This window comes from Apteryx mantelli, chromosome 6 (genome assembly GCF_036417845.1).
Source record: "Apteryx mantelli isolate bAptMan1 chromosome 6, bAptMan1.hap1, whole genome shotgun sequence".
NCBI lineage: Eukaryota > Metazoa > Chordata > Aves > Apterygiformes > Apterygidae > Apteryx > Apteryx mantelli.
Genome location: NC_089983.1, coordinates 39,652,275 through 39,669,554, shown reverse-complemented (window position 1 = coordinate 39,669,554; position 17,280 = coordinate 39,652,275). Strand labels below are relative to the sequence as shown.

Sequence of the window (17,280 nt, the reverse complement as noted above, 5' to 3'; positions counted from 1 at the left end):
AGTCCCAGGCGTCGAGCGCTTTTTCTTGGCTTATCCAGCTGTGAGCTGCACGCGACATGTCCCCCGTGCTTGGGGACAGAAGGGTCCTCGCAGGAAGGGCTGGTGGCCAGGGGCAGGGTTTGGTCCCAACCCATCTGGGTGGCGTGAGGTGTAGTTTGGTCTGTGCTGATGCGCTACAAGTGCTCAGGTCCCCGATCCGTTCCTGATCAGGGTGCTCTGTGGCTTGGTCCAAGCCAGCCTGTAGGGCAGGTTGGAGTTTTGGGTAGTGGTAGGTCTGAGCTTGGACCCCCGACCTGAGACGGGAACTGAGCTGAACGGGGCCGTGTGTGCACTCGCCTTGCAGGTTGGCACTGCCCAAAGTGGTGTCCGTCGACGGCAGGCCTGACGCCAGTCGCACTGCTGAACTTGGGGGAAGAGTTGTTTGTGTAGGGGGAGGCGCAGACACCTCGTCTTGAGATAATTGAGGTCTTCTAATAACTTTTTATCTCCCTTCTCTTGTGACAAGATGAAACAAGTAACTCTCTTGAAGTCTGATGAAGGGTTTGATCCTACCTCCTCTGATCAAGGCAAACCATCTTTCCAGAAGATCGTGCGTGTTTGGAGGGTCTCCCACCCAGCAATTCCAGACCAAACTTGCACAGGAGAATAATTAAGGTCTTTAAGGTCTTACATTTCAGCTAGCGCAGTATTATCTTAGAGCGCTCTCATAAAAACCAGAGCAGCAGCAGAGTCCCTGTGTACTCTATGCTCTTGGGGTAATAACAACACTTGGCACAGGGCCATGCCTGTCATATCTTTTTGTTCGTTCTTTGTTCCTTTGGGTGCCAGGCAGTGCTGATGCTGTGAATGACACTTCTGCTGCAGCAGAAAAGCTTTATGAAGAGGAAGATAATGATGTTTTCCAGAGCAAGTACAACCTGGCTTCACACAACCCCCTGTGTTGCTGCATCTTCCTCCATGAGGGTGCTTGGTCCTTGGCTTTCACGTTCTTCACTCCAGGTTTTAGGCTCTGTGTGATTGCAGAGGAGCAGGGTGTCTTGAGCACTCATGGGGAGCAAACAGGAGTTATGAGCATGCAGACAGGTCCGTGAGTGTGGAAGAGGTATGGACTGATGATGCTGCAGGCACGCTCTTATTCTGTGGTGAAGGCAAGGAGTACTCTCCTGCTCTCTTCAAAGGTGGGGTAAGGTTCCTTGTATTTACGTTGCTTTGTATTGGTAGGGTAAGAGCATGCCTATAGACAATTTTGGCAGAATAGTCAGCATGCTATAAATTTAAAAGTTAGCTCCTAGTTTAGCTCCTAGTAACATGTTAGTATAGGGTGCATCACACCCCCTTCAGCTGAATTGGCCACTGTTCTCGTCTGCTCATGTTCAGCATCTTTGCCCCCATCAAAGAGGATGATGATAGATGACTTGATGATAACAGTTTCTGGTATCTATTCAGCTCTGGCTTTCCCAGGGGGTGGTGAGCTAACTGCAAGTCTTTGGGCTGTTAGAAGTTTGGAAGCAAACATTGATTCTGTTGGCTCATGGAAGAATACCTTGAAAGGCAGGACTTAAATGGGGTGATCTGTTTAATTTACACTTAAAGGCAAAGGTACAAATGTGTGGTGTTAACTGTCTCCTGAGTCTGCCTTAAAACAGCTGTATGGGGGGAATATTGCACTCTTCAGTGATTTAGACTGCTGCAGCCTTTCCAACCTTGTTGGAATCTGAGGAGATTTCTCAACCTTTTCTGCAAGTTCCAGAAGATTTTCATATTGTATTAGAAATTGCTGACATGCATGCTGATGAAAGATTCTTGCTGGAAATTGCACATTGGCCAGTATTGTTCTTGTGATCTCTTCCACAGCCTGGCTTTTGCGGGGGGAAGAAGAGGAAGCTTGCTGATTTTTGCAACGGCATCAGGTTTCTCAGGATTACCGGGGTCTTTTAGGCTCGCTAGAGGAAGCAGAGAGCTCTGGAAGGAGCTTTACTTCCGTGCTCTGAGCTGCCATTGTGTTTTTTAGGCTCTGCCAAATTTGATGCGATAGGCAGGTAGATTTTTGTGTTCGTTACATATCTACCTAGAGAGATTGCAGTGGGAAAAGAAGTAGATGCTCTCCAAAAGAGCAGTGAGGAGTACTAGCGTGTGTGTGTGCGTGCCTGAATTATACTTTTATGCTACTGTTATGATCTGTTTCCTGTTTGTGAGAAATAGCTTCATATCTGTTTGAAATGCCAATAGTACACCGATGTTTAGAGGCTCCTTTTGTTCGTTAGGTGTGCATGTGTGTACATAGTGTGTTCGTATATTCCCCTATATATTATATACGTGGATACATTTGTGAGTACATGCAAGATACATATTCACATTAACATATTAATTAAGCTGAAATTTCCCCAGGAGCACACTTTGCTTTCCAACAGGTTGCCTGTGCTCCGTCCTCTTTTTATCTCAGCAATTTGTGCCGGGAGGATAAGGAAGGAAAATCGAGGATGTTCCCAGGAGGAACATGTCCAATTTTTAAATGAAAAAAGAAAACATAGTTCAGGCTGGATTATTGCAGAATCAGACTGATGAAAGCAGAAATGTGTAATAACCTAGGACATGTCTAGTCAGGAGTCAGCTATACCGCAAGTGCTATTCTCCCTTTTTATTGCATGAACCAAGCAATTTGTCTTAAAACCGTCAAACTGACGGGCATATAATTTTTCACATTGTTGTTCTGATTTACATTAGCTTCTGTCTACTTGTCTGCATTTAATTTTGTTAGTTTGTTGGTGCGGAGGCCATATCTGCAAAGTACCTAGGAGGCTTCGGGTAGAATTAATAAGGATTAATAGGCATCTTCTTTCTGAACTGATGCCTTTCTGTAGCACAAAACAATATTTAATTTGCTTCCTAATTGCTATGGAATACTTATTGCATTTCTCTGGAAAATAGGCATGCAGACAGACTATTGGCAAGTGTGTGTGTGTTCCATTATGCATACTGATTATCTAACTAATTGTAATGTTTCTGGTACAAACAGGGCCAGGTTGCAAAGTCTGGCTCTGCATCTCTTTTTACCTAGAAATTGTGGATGTTTGAATCAGTGTGCCTTGACAGAGCCAATTTGTTGAGTTGCATTTTGGTTTGGATGCTTGTAAATCATTTGGACCTGTGTAATATCCTTTGCTCCTCAAAACCGCTCATCCTTTTTCTTTTCAGTTAATCTCTTCTGGGAGCCTTGATTTTTCTCCTCCCCCCCCCCGCCAAGTGTCTGCCAGGGAAGGGGTGGGGGCCATAAGCTAAGTAAGCAGGCAGTGATTATTTTGGAGCCCTTTGGCCTCTGGAAAGAGGCCCATACACCCCCCTCGGTTTTGCAGATGGCTCCTGTACGCTGTGGGAAACCCTCTGACAGGTTTATGTTAGGCTACCAGGAGGTACCAGGGGGTGCGGGAGGGTGAGCTGCTGCTGCCGGGGTGGTGGTGAGGTGGGCTGCTCGTGGTGGGATCGGCTCTGGCGTGTTTGCAGGGTACGGTAGTGAGGACTGGGGCTTTCCTGAGGCCTCCCGTGGTTCTGTGTTTGGTGTCACTCTGCCTTTGGCCAAATGCTGAAATACTGCCCAAACACATGCAGAAGTGCCTGATTGTGGATTGGTGGAAGCTTTAGGGACAGAAGCCAAGGACGTGTCTTCCAGCCTCCTGGGAAGTGAGTTATGCCACATCCCCCTGCCCTTCCCCAGGGCATCTGAGCCTCTGAGTGGGTTTCATTCTCTTTCACCCCCGGTAATGCAGCATTTCGGCAGACGAGAAAGGGCCTGGGTTTGTGCTGGCCTGCAGCTGAAACGTTGCCACACTGTGGCAATTCTTCTGGGCCCATTTTAGAAGGTTTAACAGTAAATAAGTCAAGATGGAAGGATGTGGGAACTGAAGAAGTTCAGAGGTGTTGCTGAAAGGAGAGCTTTTCTCAGTTACCTTTAGAAAGTTGGGTTTACCCTTGACCTCATTTGGGTCCTTTGGATAATGAGTAATTTTGCCACAGTGGCTGTGGAAAATACATTGCAGCAGTAACTGTTTTTTTGCCACTGTGCCAATAAACAGGCTTGCACATGCACGCACACTCAGAGCTCTGAGCAAAACTCCAGGCAGGACCCACAAGGGTATCCTCCTGCAAGGGAGGGCTCCGTACGCTCAGGCTTATAGCCGGGGAATACAGCCTTCATTTTGGGCTGGAGGAGGAGGAAATGGGACTTCAAAGTTGCATGAACTGTGAGAGCTTCTGCTGAATATATGTGTGTATTTTACAGCCCCTCTAGAGTGTGCTGGTTCTTTGTCTCCTTTGGTCCCAAGCAGCAGTGCGTATGCTGTTGTGGTGTACTCTTCCTCTTTACTTTCTGCCTCTGGACAGGGGCGTTCTCCTGCCTGAAACTTGGGCTGAACTGGCCCATAACCTGGTTAGTCAGAAAGAGTGGTAGAGAGGTAGAAATCCCCAGGAGGGCTAAGTCCGTCTTGTTTCTGGTGGCTCTACTTTCTACAGCTTTGCAGGAATTATTGCAACTCAGCAGCTTCTACCGTCTTTTCCTCCACATGCAAATGCAGCTCTGTTCTTGCTTCATCCCCCTCTCCCTGCTTTCTTATACACCCCTTGCTGAGAAGCTGAGCATCCATATAAGCAATGCCATACCCAGAGACAGAGGAAGCAAGAATTCCCCTTCCCTGGGCTGCTCACCCATCTTGTCTGTTGTTGTGATACCCAGTCCCCAGCCAGAAAATGAAGTCCTAATTCAAAGCCTTTTGAAGTCAAGGGATTCTCCCTGTTAACATCAAGGGCTTTGGAGCAGGTACTGGGGTGACTGGGAATGCTTGATAAATGCTTCAATTGCATGAGCAGCCCTAAGCATCATCTGATTTGGGCTTTTTTTTTTTTTTTTCCCCAGTGTTAATTCCTAGAGAATAAAGTTCCTGGCCACACTCACGGTTCTGTTCGTGCTGCTTTTTGGCACAGAGAGAGTGCTCTCTTTAATAAGTGGCCAATGGAAATCAATCTGCAGAGCTGCTCACTTGAAGCTGTAGCTCAGACCACCAGGACAGTAGGAGCATATCCCCTTGCGGAGAGCTCTGCAGCAGTGCAGTTTCAGCTCCTTGCTGCATGAACGCCTGGACCAAAACCCCCTGGTGCTAGAGGCTTTGCAAACACGGGAGGAAAAATAACTCCAGAGAGCTCCCTGCGTGTGTTGCAAATGCAGCAAGCCTGCACTGAGCTCTTAACAGAAGGTCTAGCCGAGTTGTGTGTGTGTAGAGGTGGTATTTATACCGTCTGACTTTGGTCTGCAAGTTAGTCACCAAGGCTGCTTCTTTGGTCAGCGATGGATCCTTGATTCAGGCTCTTAACTCCCACTCTCTCCACTGACTGCAAAGGGAGTCTGGGTTTCTAATGTGAGCACCTAAAATAACTGCCTCAGGTCAGTCCCTGCCGCCCGATTCCCAGGCTTGGGCGTTCGTCGCCGGCTCCTGTCCCTTTGAGGACGCCCCTCGACTTCCTTCCCGTTTCCCTGAGCTCCGTCGCTCCGCCTGTGCAGAGAGCAGACCCAGGAGAGCTGCTTGGCCTCCACTGACTTTTGTCTTTTCACTTACGTAAGGTTAAGTCGGATCCTAGATAAACATTTTAAAAGACTTCCCTAAATCTGCTGCTCTAAAATACTGGGCATTGTTTCCAGTTGCGAGGGATTTTTGTTTTTGTTTTTTCCGGGGCTTTTTTTTTTTCTTTTGGTCATGCCGTAAATGATTTAAGCAGTCCCAGTCTTCCTATTTGGAAATTCATCTGTTTACCTGACATGTTCCAAGAAATTTATGTTAATATCAGTCTGACATGCCATCTCCCTGGCGGGACACTGCTTTTGGAATATGGAATGTAAATGTAGCATTTTTCAAATAGCATTCAGCACTCGTAGTGGGAAAATGCAGCTGAGATTCACCCTGGCGGCCCAGCAGCCAGGCGCTGCCTCTGGGGGCTTCTGGGCTCGCCTGGAGCAGGCTGGAGGTGAGGGACCGAGCGTGGGCAAGGGGTGCAACCCCGCCATGGCATGGGTGGGAAAACCGTACAGCCATAACCCCACTGTAGGGCTCGGGAACATGCATTTCACTAGGAGGGGCAAAGACAAGATCTGCAGCCCCTCGTTAATGTCTCCTTTGCCCCCTTGACATCTCCCCCTGTTACTGTGTGCCTGAGTATCAGGACACAGTGGATTTCGTCCTGGGCTTTGGCACTGAGTTGCAGGAAGGACTGTGGCCAGGTCTTCCAGCTTTCTAAGCTTCCACTTCTGCATTTTTTTTCAAATGAGGAAGCACAAGGGTATTTTGAGGAGGATGATTTCAGTGTTTGAAATGCTTTGGGCGCCCCCATTGAAAGGAGCTGTGGTGAAGGGGTACGTATTTCCCTGAGCCGAGGAAGTGGTCTTCTTCCCCTTCCCCAGCACTGTTCTGGCTGCTGGCTGAAGGGCTGAAGGAAGGATTGGTGTGACTGGGAGCATCTTCTCTGCATTATTTCGTGTGATTTTAGTAGATCAGCCCCAGAGCAGAAGATGGTTGTTTCTATTGTTATAGTGTAGAAATAAGAAGAAATCAGCTGTTCAGAATTCAGTAAGTTTGGGGGATGTAACTAGTTCCCTTTGGCTTTTTTGGGAAAAAAAAAAAAACACGTTCTGACAAACGGACACACTCTGCAAAAGGCTTCATTGTGTGGCTGGATTGTTACAGAGCGTTCCCCCACACAATGCTTTATTGTGTGCTGTGCATTCGATTTGGGATGAGGGCTGAAGGATATCTCAGGACAGCCAGTGGGAGACTCCCTCCGATGGGGTATCTTCCTCCGGGCGGCAAACAGCTGTCTTCAGCTACAGCTAACACCCAAGTACTTGACTCACCGCTCGCAGTGGACACAGGCTGCACTGCAACCCACTGTTGACTGTGGGACGCATGTGATGGGAGGCATTGAGTCTGTTTATCAGTCAAGTGATAGGTTATCATTCCCCTTCCCTCGTGTGCTCTTCCTTCCCACCAACATCTCCCCGATCTGCTCCGGCTCTCTGCAAGCCCTCCCAGATTCATTCCTGATTGTTTCTTTTACAGCCTGCAACTATGGTCTCTCCTCTTTCATAGTGACACCTCCCATGAATTTTCTCTCAGGTCCCTTGTTCTCCTTCAGAGCTTTCCTGCACAGCCTGTCTGCATCAACCCACTCTGTTTGTGGTTCAGCTCAGGGACCCTTTGCTGTGGTTGCATTTTTTCCATATGATAGTGCAATGCAAATGCTGGCTGTGGGAAGGTTTGAGGAAGGGGGAACACCATGCTTGTGGTGGGATGTGCTACTCCTCGCACAGGGGAGAGGACACAGGTCCTTGGAGCCAGCCAGCCTCAGTCTCCAGCTTCAGGTGCTGACTTTACCTCTCTGGGTTGGTTGGTTGGTTTGCCCTGCTTTCATCAGTAACATCTCCTTGTCCTCTCTTTTCTTTCTTTCTCTTGCAAAGCTCCTTTAGGGTGATACACACAGCCACTCACAAAAAATTCAGCTTCTCATCTTTTTCCCCTAGAAGAGATGGGAACTGGCTCTTCAGGCAGCAAAACAAACACTTTGTCTTGCTTTCGCATGGCCCAACACAGAGCTGGGAGAAAGTGCTGCTGCAGACCTATGATCTGGACACTGAAATGCTGAAGGTTTGGGAGCACAATGCATAAGCCTCCACAATATTTCTTCTTCACTAATTCCTCTGTATGATATCCCTTTGAAAAGTCTCAAGGCTCAGTGCTAGCAGGTTTTGAGGTATAGCCAATGACACCATCTGTTCCTTGTCATCTCCTTTTTGATACAGATACCAGCAGATCAAAACAAAGCTCCTGTTGTGGAACTGATATTTCTCCCTCCCCTTTTGTTCATTCTTCACCTCCTAGGAATTTGGCAGCACAAAATCCATCACGTCGAGGTGCGACTTCCTGCAGAACCTTATTGCAAACGGTTGTGCAGGAGCAATCGAAAATCCTAAAAGCAGCATTAACGTAGTGAAGAACGTTCCTCTGAGCAGCAAGGGCTCCGGCTTGACCCATTCAGATGTTACACAAATAATGCCTCAGAAGATCTCCTTGAATCTTCGGCCTGGTGAGTCCCCAATGGCTCTGAGCTGTGTTCTGGCATAGAAGAGGTCTGGAAGGGGAAACATAGAGAGCATATTATAGCCTGTGATCTTGGAGACAGCTAAAACAGGTGGCTGCTGGCTCCTTCCAGAGCCCATGAACTTCAGTGGTGCATTGTGAACAGAATTGGGTCGGTGGTTTTTTTGTGTTTTTTTTTTTTCTTTGAGAGGACTCTGCTGTTATGCTTGTGATCCAGGTCAACCAAACCCTATATAACTCTTATAAATACTTGTCTTAACCCTTTCATATATTTAAAAAGAACCTGCTCAAGTTAAAAATGCAATCAGTGGATAGAAGGAGTTAAAACAACTGTGGATCCTGCATTGACTTGACAGTGCTTGAATCTTGAGTCTGAGATGGCTCTTTGTATAAATTAAGAAAAAAAACGCATATCTGTTTTTTGTTGGTATGTAAAAATACCATGGGATCAAGGCCTATGATGGCGATTTGAACTTGTGACTCAGAACTGGGACTATATCCATATCCCTGTTTCATTCCCCTGAGCCATCACTTTTCTATAAATCTTTTTCTTTTAATTAAAAATTAAAAGTGAAAGGCTAGACTCAGCCATGCAAGTATGCTTGTTATCAAAAGTTTTTGCTTGATGGGGGAAGGCTTTAATGTGGGCTCAGAATTCTTGAAAAAATTTGGCATCTGATATTTCTGAAGAAAAAAAGCTCTTTATGGGAAAGTCAAGAAGCAAATATAAAAGCTTGATTCATTATAAGCAATTGGTGTGGGTTTTTGAGACTTATTTTGTGACAGCTCTCATAAGTATTCAAAAAAATGAAATAACGATGTTTTGTCCAGGAAAAGCAGCATTCGAAACTGGTTCTCAGTAGCACACTACCAGTACTCTTTCAGGGGCCTAGGAGTTTCTGCAGATTTTCACAGAATCACTGAGTAGTTGAGGTCAGCAGGGACCTCTGGAGATCAGCTGGTCCAACCCCTCTGTTCAAGCAGGGTCAGTTAGAACAGGTTGCCCAGGGCTATGTCCAGACTGGTTTTGAATATCTCCGAGAATGGAGGCTCCGCAGCGTCTGTGGGCAACCTGTTCCAGTGTTCAGCCACCCTCACAGTGAGGAAGTGTTTTCTTGTGCTTGAGTGGAATTTCCTGTGTTTCAGTTTGTGCCCATTGCCTCTCGTCCTGTCACTGGACACCACCGAGAAGAATCTGGCCCCTCTTCTTTACAACCTCTTATTTGTGTTTTAAGTGCATAGATTGAACAGCAGTGATGTTTTTTAAATTAGATCTTTCTAAGCATTATTACTGGTATTGTCAGACCCTCACCTATAATGAAATTTGCTTCAAAATCCTAAAAGCAGGTACCTGCTTAAAGTTAACCACCCTTGTATCCCTCTCTAGATGAGTCTTCCTAAAGAGTATGGTTGTAGAGACCAGGCAGCCTGGAGCTGGTGCCCCAGAGCGAGGAGCGTGCTAATGCCAGAGGTTGCTTCCAGGCCGGGGTGTGCAGGTTGGGGCTTGCTGGGAGGCACATTGCAGATTGTTTCTGCAATTTAGTGTTGCTTATGAAATAGGTTCACTCCTGTGAAAGAGGGGTTATTTACTCCTGTTCCTTGAGGCAATTACTAGCAGAAAAGGCTGGTTCAGCAAAGCTCAGCTTTGAAATCTCACCTCCTTCACACGCAGCAGCCAGTGCCTGGCAAATGCCACAGCTGTTTCCAAAGGCAGTTTTGCACCATTGGCAGCACATACACCCGGCCCTTTGGTCTTAGACACACCATCATCATCCCCTCTCCAAAAGCATACGTGACTTTCTTGGGGCCAGGATGTTGGCTGCTGGAGCTGTTTTTGGCTGTGCTGAGCAAGGATGTGTGGGGCAGATGTGCATTGTCCTCCTGCCTGACCTCACCTCGGGGACCAGATTTGTGGCCATTCACTTTGCTATGTGGCTACCAGCAAATTCGCAGGGTCCTCGCTAGCAGCATGGTATTGTGCAGAATGGGGGCTGCCCTTCAGTTCGGATTAGACTGCAGAGAAGCCCCCGTGTCGGGCTTGGAGTGTTGCTCCCAAGGCCCTATCAGATTCCCTTATGGGAGGAGGAAAGGTGGGGATGGGTGCCACCACATCTGTGGGGTACCGGTGTTGCTTCCCAGGCTGCTGTGGGTTGCAACAGCCTGGGGGTGTTTGGCAGAACAGCAGCAAACTGCACGGAGAATTAAGCTGAGACTGTGCTGTTTTTCTGGGGGGTCCAACAAATCCAGGAACAGCCGGAAGCAGGAGGGGGGATGAGACTCCCAACGAGCTTTTTTGCCCTCTCATCCGGGGCAGCTCCTCCTGTAACTGGGTTATACTGCTCTGCCTGGGTGGCTTGAAAGCACGTTCATTCGAAAGTGCCCAGTGCTGAGGAATTGCCCCGAGGACTCGCATAGTGCTGCTTATGCCTGTCGGAGCCGGGAGTTCCCCTCCCGCTGCTCTCTCTATGCTCCTGCTGCCGAGTATTGGAGTCATTGCAGGAAGAGGAATGTTTCTAGATGTTTTTAATAGTATCTTCCATTTTTTCTGTTTTTGATGTTGAGCAGCATTCCATCTGTCTTGGAGCTAATGACTTCCTAAACCCTTGAATTAGCATTCCCTGGTGAAATTATCCATTAATTTTTGAGCTTGAGAATGAGTCTTGATTGCTTCACCCAATAGGTCCAAGACAAAAAGGAGGCAATATTGGTTTAATTTTGTGAGTAATACCAATTTTGTGTTCCATCAGAAAACTGGATGCATCAAGAGTTTAATGTTTCAAAGCTGAATTCACATAGCTGTTTGTGGTGATTGTGATCTTTTATTCTTAGACTACTAAGTAGAAGCAGAACAGAGTGGCTAGTTGTGAACTGTTCCCTGTTCCCACCCAGGGAGTTTGATCTAATCATCCTGTGGCATAAGTCATACCTCCACACTTCTGTGCCCAGACTTAATCTCCAAAGGCTATAAATTGATGTCTTCATTAGGGTAGCTTTCAGATCAAACATTTAGTTTTCACTAAATTGCTTTTTAAGCTTGGGTCCAGCTATAAAGCAGAGTGTCCTGTTAGGATAGAAGAAATATGAGTAGTCCAAAAGGAATTTTAAAAAATGAATAGATTCACATTGTATTGTCTGTTAAGCCTTTAGCCTCACCAAGCAGAAACAAAAACTTTTCCTAGATAATCATAATTGCTGAGTTTACATTCTTAAATTGGCCAAAAGCATTTTCTCTAGTTCCTGCACTGCCTCTGTGTGACAGTATCCAAGAAATGTTTCTGAATTTATTTTTGAAATAAAAACACCTCAGTAAAAGCTCTAAGCAGAGGATGGGGTGGTGGTATGTAGGGAAGGAAGGGGTTGGATTTTTTTTCTAGAAATGTCAGAGTAATATAGTGCATAGAGAATAACAAATTCTTTTGCACTTATATCTATATACTTCACCAATATTTTCTGTGAGATAATCAATTTATGCAGTTAGGAATGAAAGAAGAAAGAAAAAACAGGCCCAGAATCCTATTATTTTCAGTGCTTTTTCATTGACTACTATATATGTAAACATTAAGGACAGAGGCTTCCTTAGAATATCCCCAATATTCTCTCCAGCACATCACAGGCTCTAGGATTTAACCTAGTTATTCCCGTCTTAGGACCTGTCCAGGAAGAAGAATGCTTTGGGAACTGAAATGTCAGGGACACTCAGTTCAGAAGTACACCTCAACCTCTTCTGAAGAGGTTGAGTAGCCCAATGGGAAATATGTGTTAGGAATGAAAAAAATATACATAGGAAAGAACTTTTGCCTGAGTTAAACACATTCTTACAGCATTGAATTCAAAAGGTTGGGATTACAATCACAGTTCCCCATTTCTTGCCCTGTAATCAGTGCTAACAGGTATCACACTATATAAATGATACGCCTCTTTGTTCTTCTCCCCATAAAATGCATGCCAGATAAAACATCAGGCGGACCTGATTTGGTTTAGCCAGCTTGATAACTCTGCTTACTGTAGGCCCTGTGCTATGTCCTGGTGCATACCACTTCTCTGAACATTGTATTGAGAAAGTCCTATTCCTGTTTGAAAAGAAAGTTGGAGAGAATAAGAAGGAATATTTATTGCAAGAGTTTATTGCTTCCTACATCCTTTATCTTGGAAATATCTGTGTAGCAGCGGGTCACCTATTGTATCACTGTTGTATAGAGGCTGCCTCTAGTACCTCTGCCTTTATCAGGCACGTTTATTGCTCGCACCGTGGGGGAGAGCAATTACGTGTCATAAAAGAGGCCCTGACTGGGAAGCAACCCTTGATCTAAACTTGCAGGGAGATCCTGAAATAGCTAAACCAAGATACTTCCTCTGACTCTTCTGGTACCTCAGTGTAGCCACCCTGAATTAGCCGAGATGACCGGATAAGCACTGCTGGAGAAATGAGAAGACCCGGCTCTGAACTCCTTCACAGCCTTGTTCGCAAAGAGGCAGACTCTAACTGGTGCACTTCCCACGCACCTTCTCTCCGCGGTGCCAGGACACCAAGCCTTTGCAGAGGCAGTGAAGGGTGTTGGGGCCAAAGCAGCTGCTGCGTAGGCTGGGGGAGAGCCGGGGAGCGATGGTGCTACGGGGAGCGACCGCGGCTGCTTCCGCCCCAGGGAGCTGGTGTCCCTGCGTGTGCAACAAGGGCATCTGCAAGCTCTCAGCAAATGCAGGAAGGCTGAGGGCTGGTTGCAGGGGATGGCAGCAGAGAAAAGGGGTGGATTTTGGTGCTAGTTGCTACAAAGCAAATCCTGGAGCCAGGCTGGGAAGTGTTTGGCCCTGCTTGCTGCTCAGCGGAGCGTCACCCCCAGGTATCTGTGCCTAGCCACGTCTTGCCAGGCTGTAAAGCTCCTTGTGCGTTATCTAGCCAGTGCTATAATTTTGGGAGGCTGCTGCATGTTCTTAAGCTGAAAGTAACTGGGAGCAGCTGTGGTGCTGTGAACAATAAGGAGAACAGTAAAACTTTTAGGGAAATGTTTTCACAATAATAAAAAAATGTGCATTTCATTTCTGAGGAAGAGGGAGGAAGCAAAAAGCATTTTGCAGAACCTGCTGGTGCCCAAAGTTTAGCCATGGCCATGAAAAGCTGGAAGAGGTAGAAAGGAAGGGTAGCTTTAATCTTAAAAAGAGCCAAGTCTGAGAACCTGCCGAGTTTGAAAAGGGGATGAGGTGGGAGCTAGGGAGGTGAGATTTCCTAATTGGCCTGGCTTCTGGGAGTGCTTGGGCCTAGGGTTTTCATTTAGATTGCTTTCTCAGCTATTGGCAAAGTATAAGGCTCACATTTGCTGTGCCCTCTCTGGCTCCACTGAGGTCTGTCTGGCTTGAGCAGTAGCTTGTTTTGAAGTCAGTTCACCTGTTTCAAAGTGTGGGCTACTGCCTCGTACCATGGGCAGTGCTGGTGGTGGGCTCCCCTCCAGGACACACCGTCTGAAGAGCCTCTTTGATGAAATCACTTTTGCAAACTGGCTGAAGCAGTCTGGGGGATGCCAGGAGGAAAGCTTTTTCAGCTCTTTTCCCCAGTTCTGCAGCCTGTGACTGTCCTGTCCACTCCTTTCCTTGTGTTCACCTCTTCTTTGGTATTTCCCTTTATGATTAACAACTTTCTTTTTCCAATTGACTTCCCGTTTGCCCTACTTTCTGCAGAATGATGGTGGCATAACTCTCTTTCAGGGTAGAGGTGTCCTTTTAAAAGGTGTTCCTTTTATGTCTGCTTTGACTTCTCTGCACAGCTCAGAATCATCTTTCCCTTCTTGCATTCATCTCGTGTTGTCTGTTTTCTCCTGAACCTCTTCCTTTTCCTACTCCACTTTCTTTGTGTCTTTTGTGCAGAACTCCTTTGACTGTTCCTCGGTTGCTTGAAGGACGTATTAAAGCAAGCTTGTCAAGGGCCCTTCTTTCAGAGGTCCACAAAGCATCCTGTTTGAGGTTCACTCTGCTTCCTTTTTGTTCTAGTTTTCTAGGAAAATACTCCTGGATTGTAAACAGTTTGGGACAGCAACGTTTTTTCATTTGTTTCTTCTTAGACATTCTTTCAGCTAAAAGGGAAGGACCCTTTCTCCTGTCTCCAAAATAAAATGGGGACACACACTCAATAGATAGGTGTCTTTCTTTTGCCTGCTACACTACAGAGCTTAAAAGGACCCCAAATCATCCCCTGCTTTACTGATGGAGACTAAGGAATGGCTTTGAAAGTACAAAAAATTTCCCTTGCCCTCTTTTTTTGCAAGTGATCTGTGTGCTCTTGGGGACAAGGGGAAGCAAGCTGTCTGGATTTTACATGTGCTGTCAGCTTCCTTGCTGCAAGAAGCTTTTTTGCAGAGTGGGTCAAACATTTTACAAGAGCCTATACACCTAATGCGTTGGCACTATTTAGGCTGGGCTGTTAAAGCAGAGCATACATGGACATGTGGTCAGAAGGTGCATCTGTGGGGTGGGTGTGAGCGAGCCCTGCAGGAATGACATTTCTAGGAGGCATGCTCTTTTCATCACCCTCAACTCTTCTGTGTGTGCAGGTGACCAGACCTCCTTCAGGGTTCAAGTTCGGCAAGTGGAGGACTATCCTGTGGACCTGTACTACCTGATGGATCTTTCTCTGTCCATGAACGATGACCTAGATAACATTCGCAACCTGGGGACCAAGCTGGCTGAAGAGATGCGAAAGCTCACTAGCAATTTCCGGCTGGGGTTTGGCTCTTTCGTGGACAAAAACATTTCTCCTTTCTCCTACACAGCACCAAGATACCAAAATAACCCCTGCATTGGGTAAGTGGTAGGTGTACTCTGAAGGGAGAAGCCCAGTGTCTGCACAAACAGAGGAACTGAGAGCACATCCAGTGGCTCACTGCTTGACCGCAGCTGCAGAGTCGTTTCTTGCAGTTCTTGTATTAAATAATGAACCACATTTATGCCGCATCTTTCTGAAGGCTGATTAGCCACAGCTATCGCTGTGATGCTCCAAAGCTCTTCAGAACAGGACAGTTTCAAATTTTTCAGTGGCTGTTTGAAGGCTGCATCTAGATATGTGAAACTTGTATCAGGAGCCTAAAGATATTTGCAAATACCTGAGGAGGGTACAGACATAGCAGGCTTTTTACAGGCTGGGAAAAATAAAAAGAGCAAGAGCCAGAAATTCCTGATTTCTGAACCTAGCTCTGAGTCATAGTTTGGCCTTGAGTACCTCAATTAAGCTCTTTGTCTCCATTTTACAGATAAGGAAACTGGGCAATATAATAGACCTTCCCAACAGAAGTGTTGGAGGGAAGTGAGATTTGTAAGGGCCTGTAAGACTGATTAATGAGTTCTTGTAAAGTGTTTTGAAGATTTCAAGCAGGTTTTTTCTTTAGAACTGTTCAAGGAGAGCAAACTCAAGCTGCAAAGACACATAAGTTGTGTGGTTTGCTTTGCAATATCACAGCCTTCCTTGTTGTGTTTTTTTTGTTTGTTAGTATCTCTTTGTTGTTCTCCTTGTATCAGCCAGAGTTTGGGATCAAGTCCATTGAATCGGGGACTATGCCAAAGTGAATTTGGCTGAAGTGGAGGATATCCAGGCTCATATGGATTTGTATTTTGATACAAAAGGATGGAAACAGCAGCAGATTCCTTGCTGCAAGAATACCACCTTTGATGCTTACTTTCATGGCCCCTGTCCTGCCTCTTCTTCACCTCATCTGTCTTTGGGGAGGGCATCTTGTAGTCGAGTCAGAGTGGTAAGGTTAGCACTTTTGTTTGAGCCATTCCTGGATGCTTAAATGGAAAGATCACATCACTGACTGATGCCAAGGTCTGTGAGCGTGCATCCTTTAAGTTTTCCATGTGAGTGACAGATTAAAGAGAGCTTGCACCATCTATGAGCTTCTAGGCCAACTTTTAGCATTGAGCAAGCATTTGGCATCTCGTCAGACATTGACCATTCATCTGACAAATAATCCACATTCTGTTTTTACCCACTTCGTCTGGAGAGGAAAATCAAATGGATGGTGATTTTAATGCTAAAAAAATCTTTATTTGGCCATGAAGCATAGCCAAAAGTGTTATGCTGACTGAACAGTTCCCAGTGATAGCTTGCCTTGGGAATTCAGTGGGAAGCGTGAGTGTTCTTGCTCATGGTGGTGTTCAATCCTCTGAACATGAAATGCCCAAGGAAAGCTTTCGTATAGAAACTAGAGCTGTTTAGGGAAGCCCTGCATTAGTGTAAACCTTTCATTAATAGGCATGCTTTTACAAGCGTAATTTCCAAGTTGTTTCTGGTGGGTCCAGAATGTACTGTTAACATCTGGAGTATCTCTTTCAGGTCAGGATGTAACAGTGCTGAAAATGTGAGCTGTTAGCCTGAGATTCTGCCATCTTGGTCTAAAGAACCATAAATTTTCTAACAAGATTTCAGCAGTATCCAACCCTTTACTGGAAAATAGGCTACTCCAGCCTGAGTTTGCCTTTGAACGCAAACTGGTCAGACTGTCTTCTGAACTTTGATTTTTTTTTATTTTTTTTTTTTAAGCATGCCTACATTCAGTGGTTCAGATGAGGTGTTTTGTCTGGTTCTCCACTCATTGGACTTAGCTTCAAATCTGTGCAGAGGAAGCTGCACCAGATAGTTATTGAGGATGTGTGAAATAGTCTGGATTCTTTACCATGGCAGAATTGTAACTCCTTTGACTTCTGTGCCATGGAAGAGCGCCACTTCACACCACGTCTATAGCTGGATAAAGTTAGTTAAGTTAAAAGGATATACAGAGAAAATAATTGAGCTTATTTGGCTGGAATAGAATCAGTTTCTGAGTGCGGAGCATAGAGATGCCTTAAATGCACAGATGAAAACCCTGACCAGTGAAGATACACTTAAAAGGATTCCCTCTTCTTCTTCTTCTACTCCCTCTTTCTCTGAACAAACAGGGTTACACAGTCTTTTCCATTCTGTATCGCCTGCATTTCTAACTTTGGGATGCTGCTGTAATGAAAACCACCCCGGCTGGATAAAACTGGCAGAGAATGAATGATTGGCTCTGCAGAGAACTATTTCCACCCCCCAGCCCGTCCCGTGTCAGAGCCCATTCTTCCCCGCGTGCCGCGTTCACCTGCCGCAGCCGGCCAGACACAGCTACGGAGATGGCTCTCCGCC

At 46.1% G+C, this 17,280-nt stretch overlaps 1 protein-coding gene across 2 annotated transcripts in view; it reads left to right on the top strand.

Annotated features, from left to right (window-relative positions):
* The window catches only part of ITGB5 (integrin subunit beta 5), an 80,727-nt gene that overhangs the window by 7,659 nt on the left and 55,788 nt on the right, over positions 1-17,280 (top strand). For both annotated transcript variants that reach the window (XM_067299321.1, XM_067299322.1), the window contains exons 3-4: positions 7,917-8,121; positions 14,675-14,924. In XM_067299321.1, coding sequence (XP_067155422.1) covers positions 7,917-8,121; positions 14,675-14,924 — 455 coding nt within the window. The remainder of the gene's footprint in view (positions 1-7,916; positions 8,122-14,674; positions 14,925-17,280) is intronic.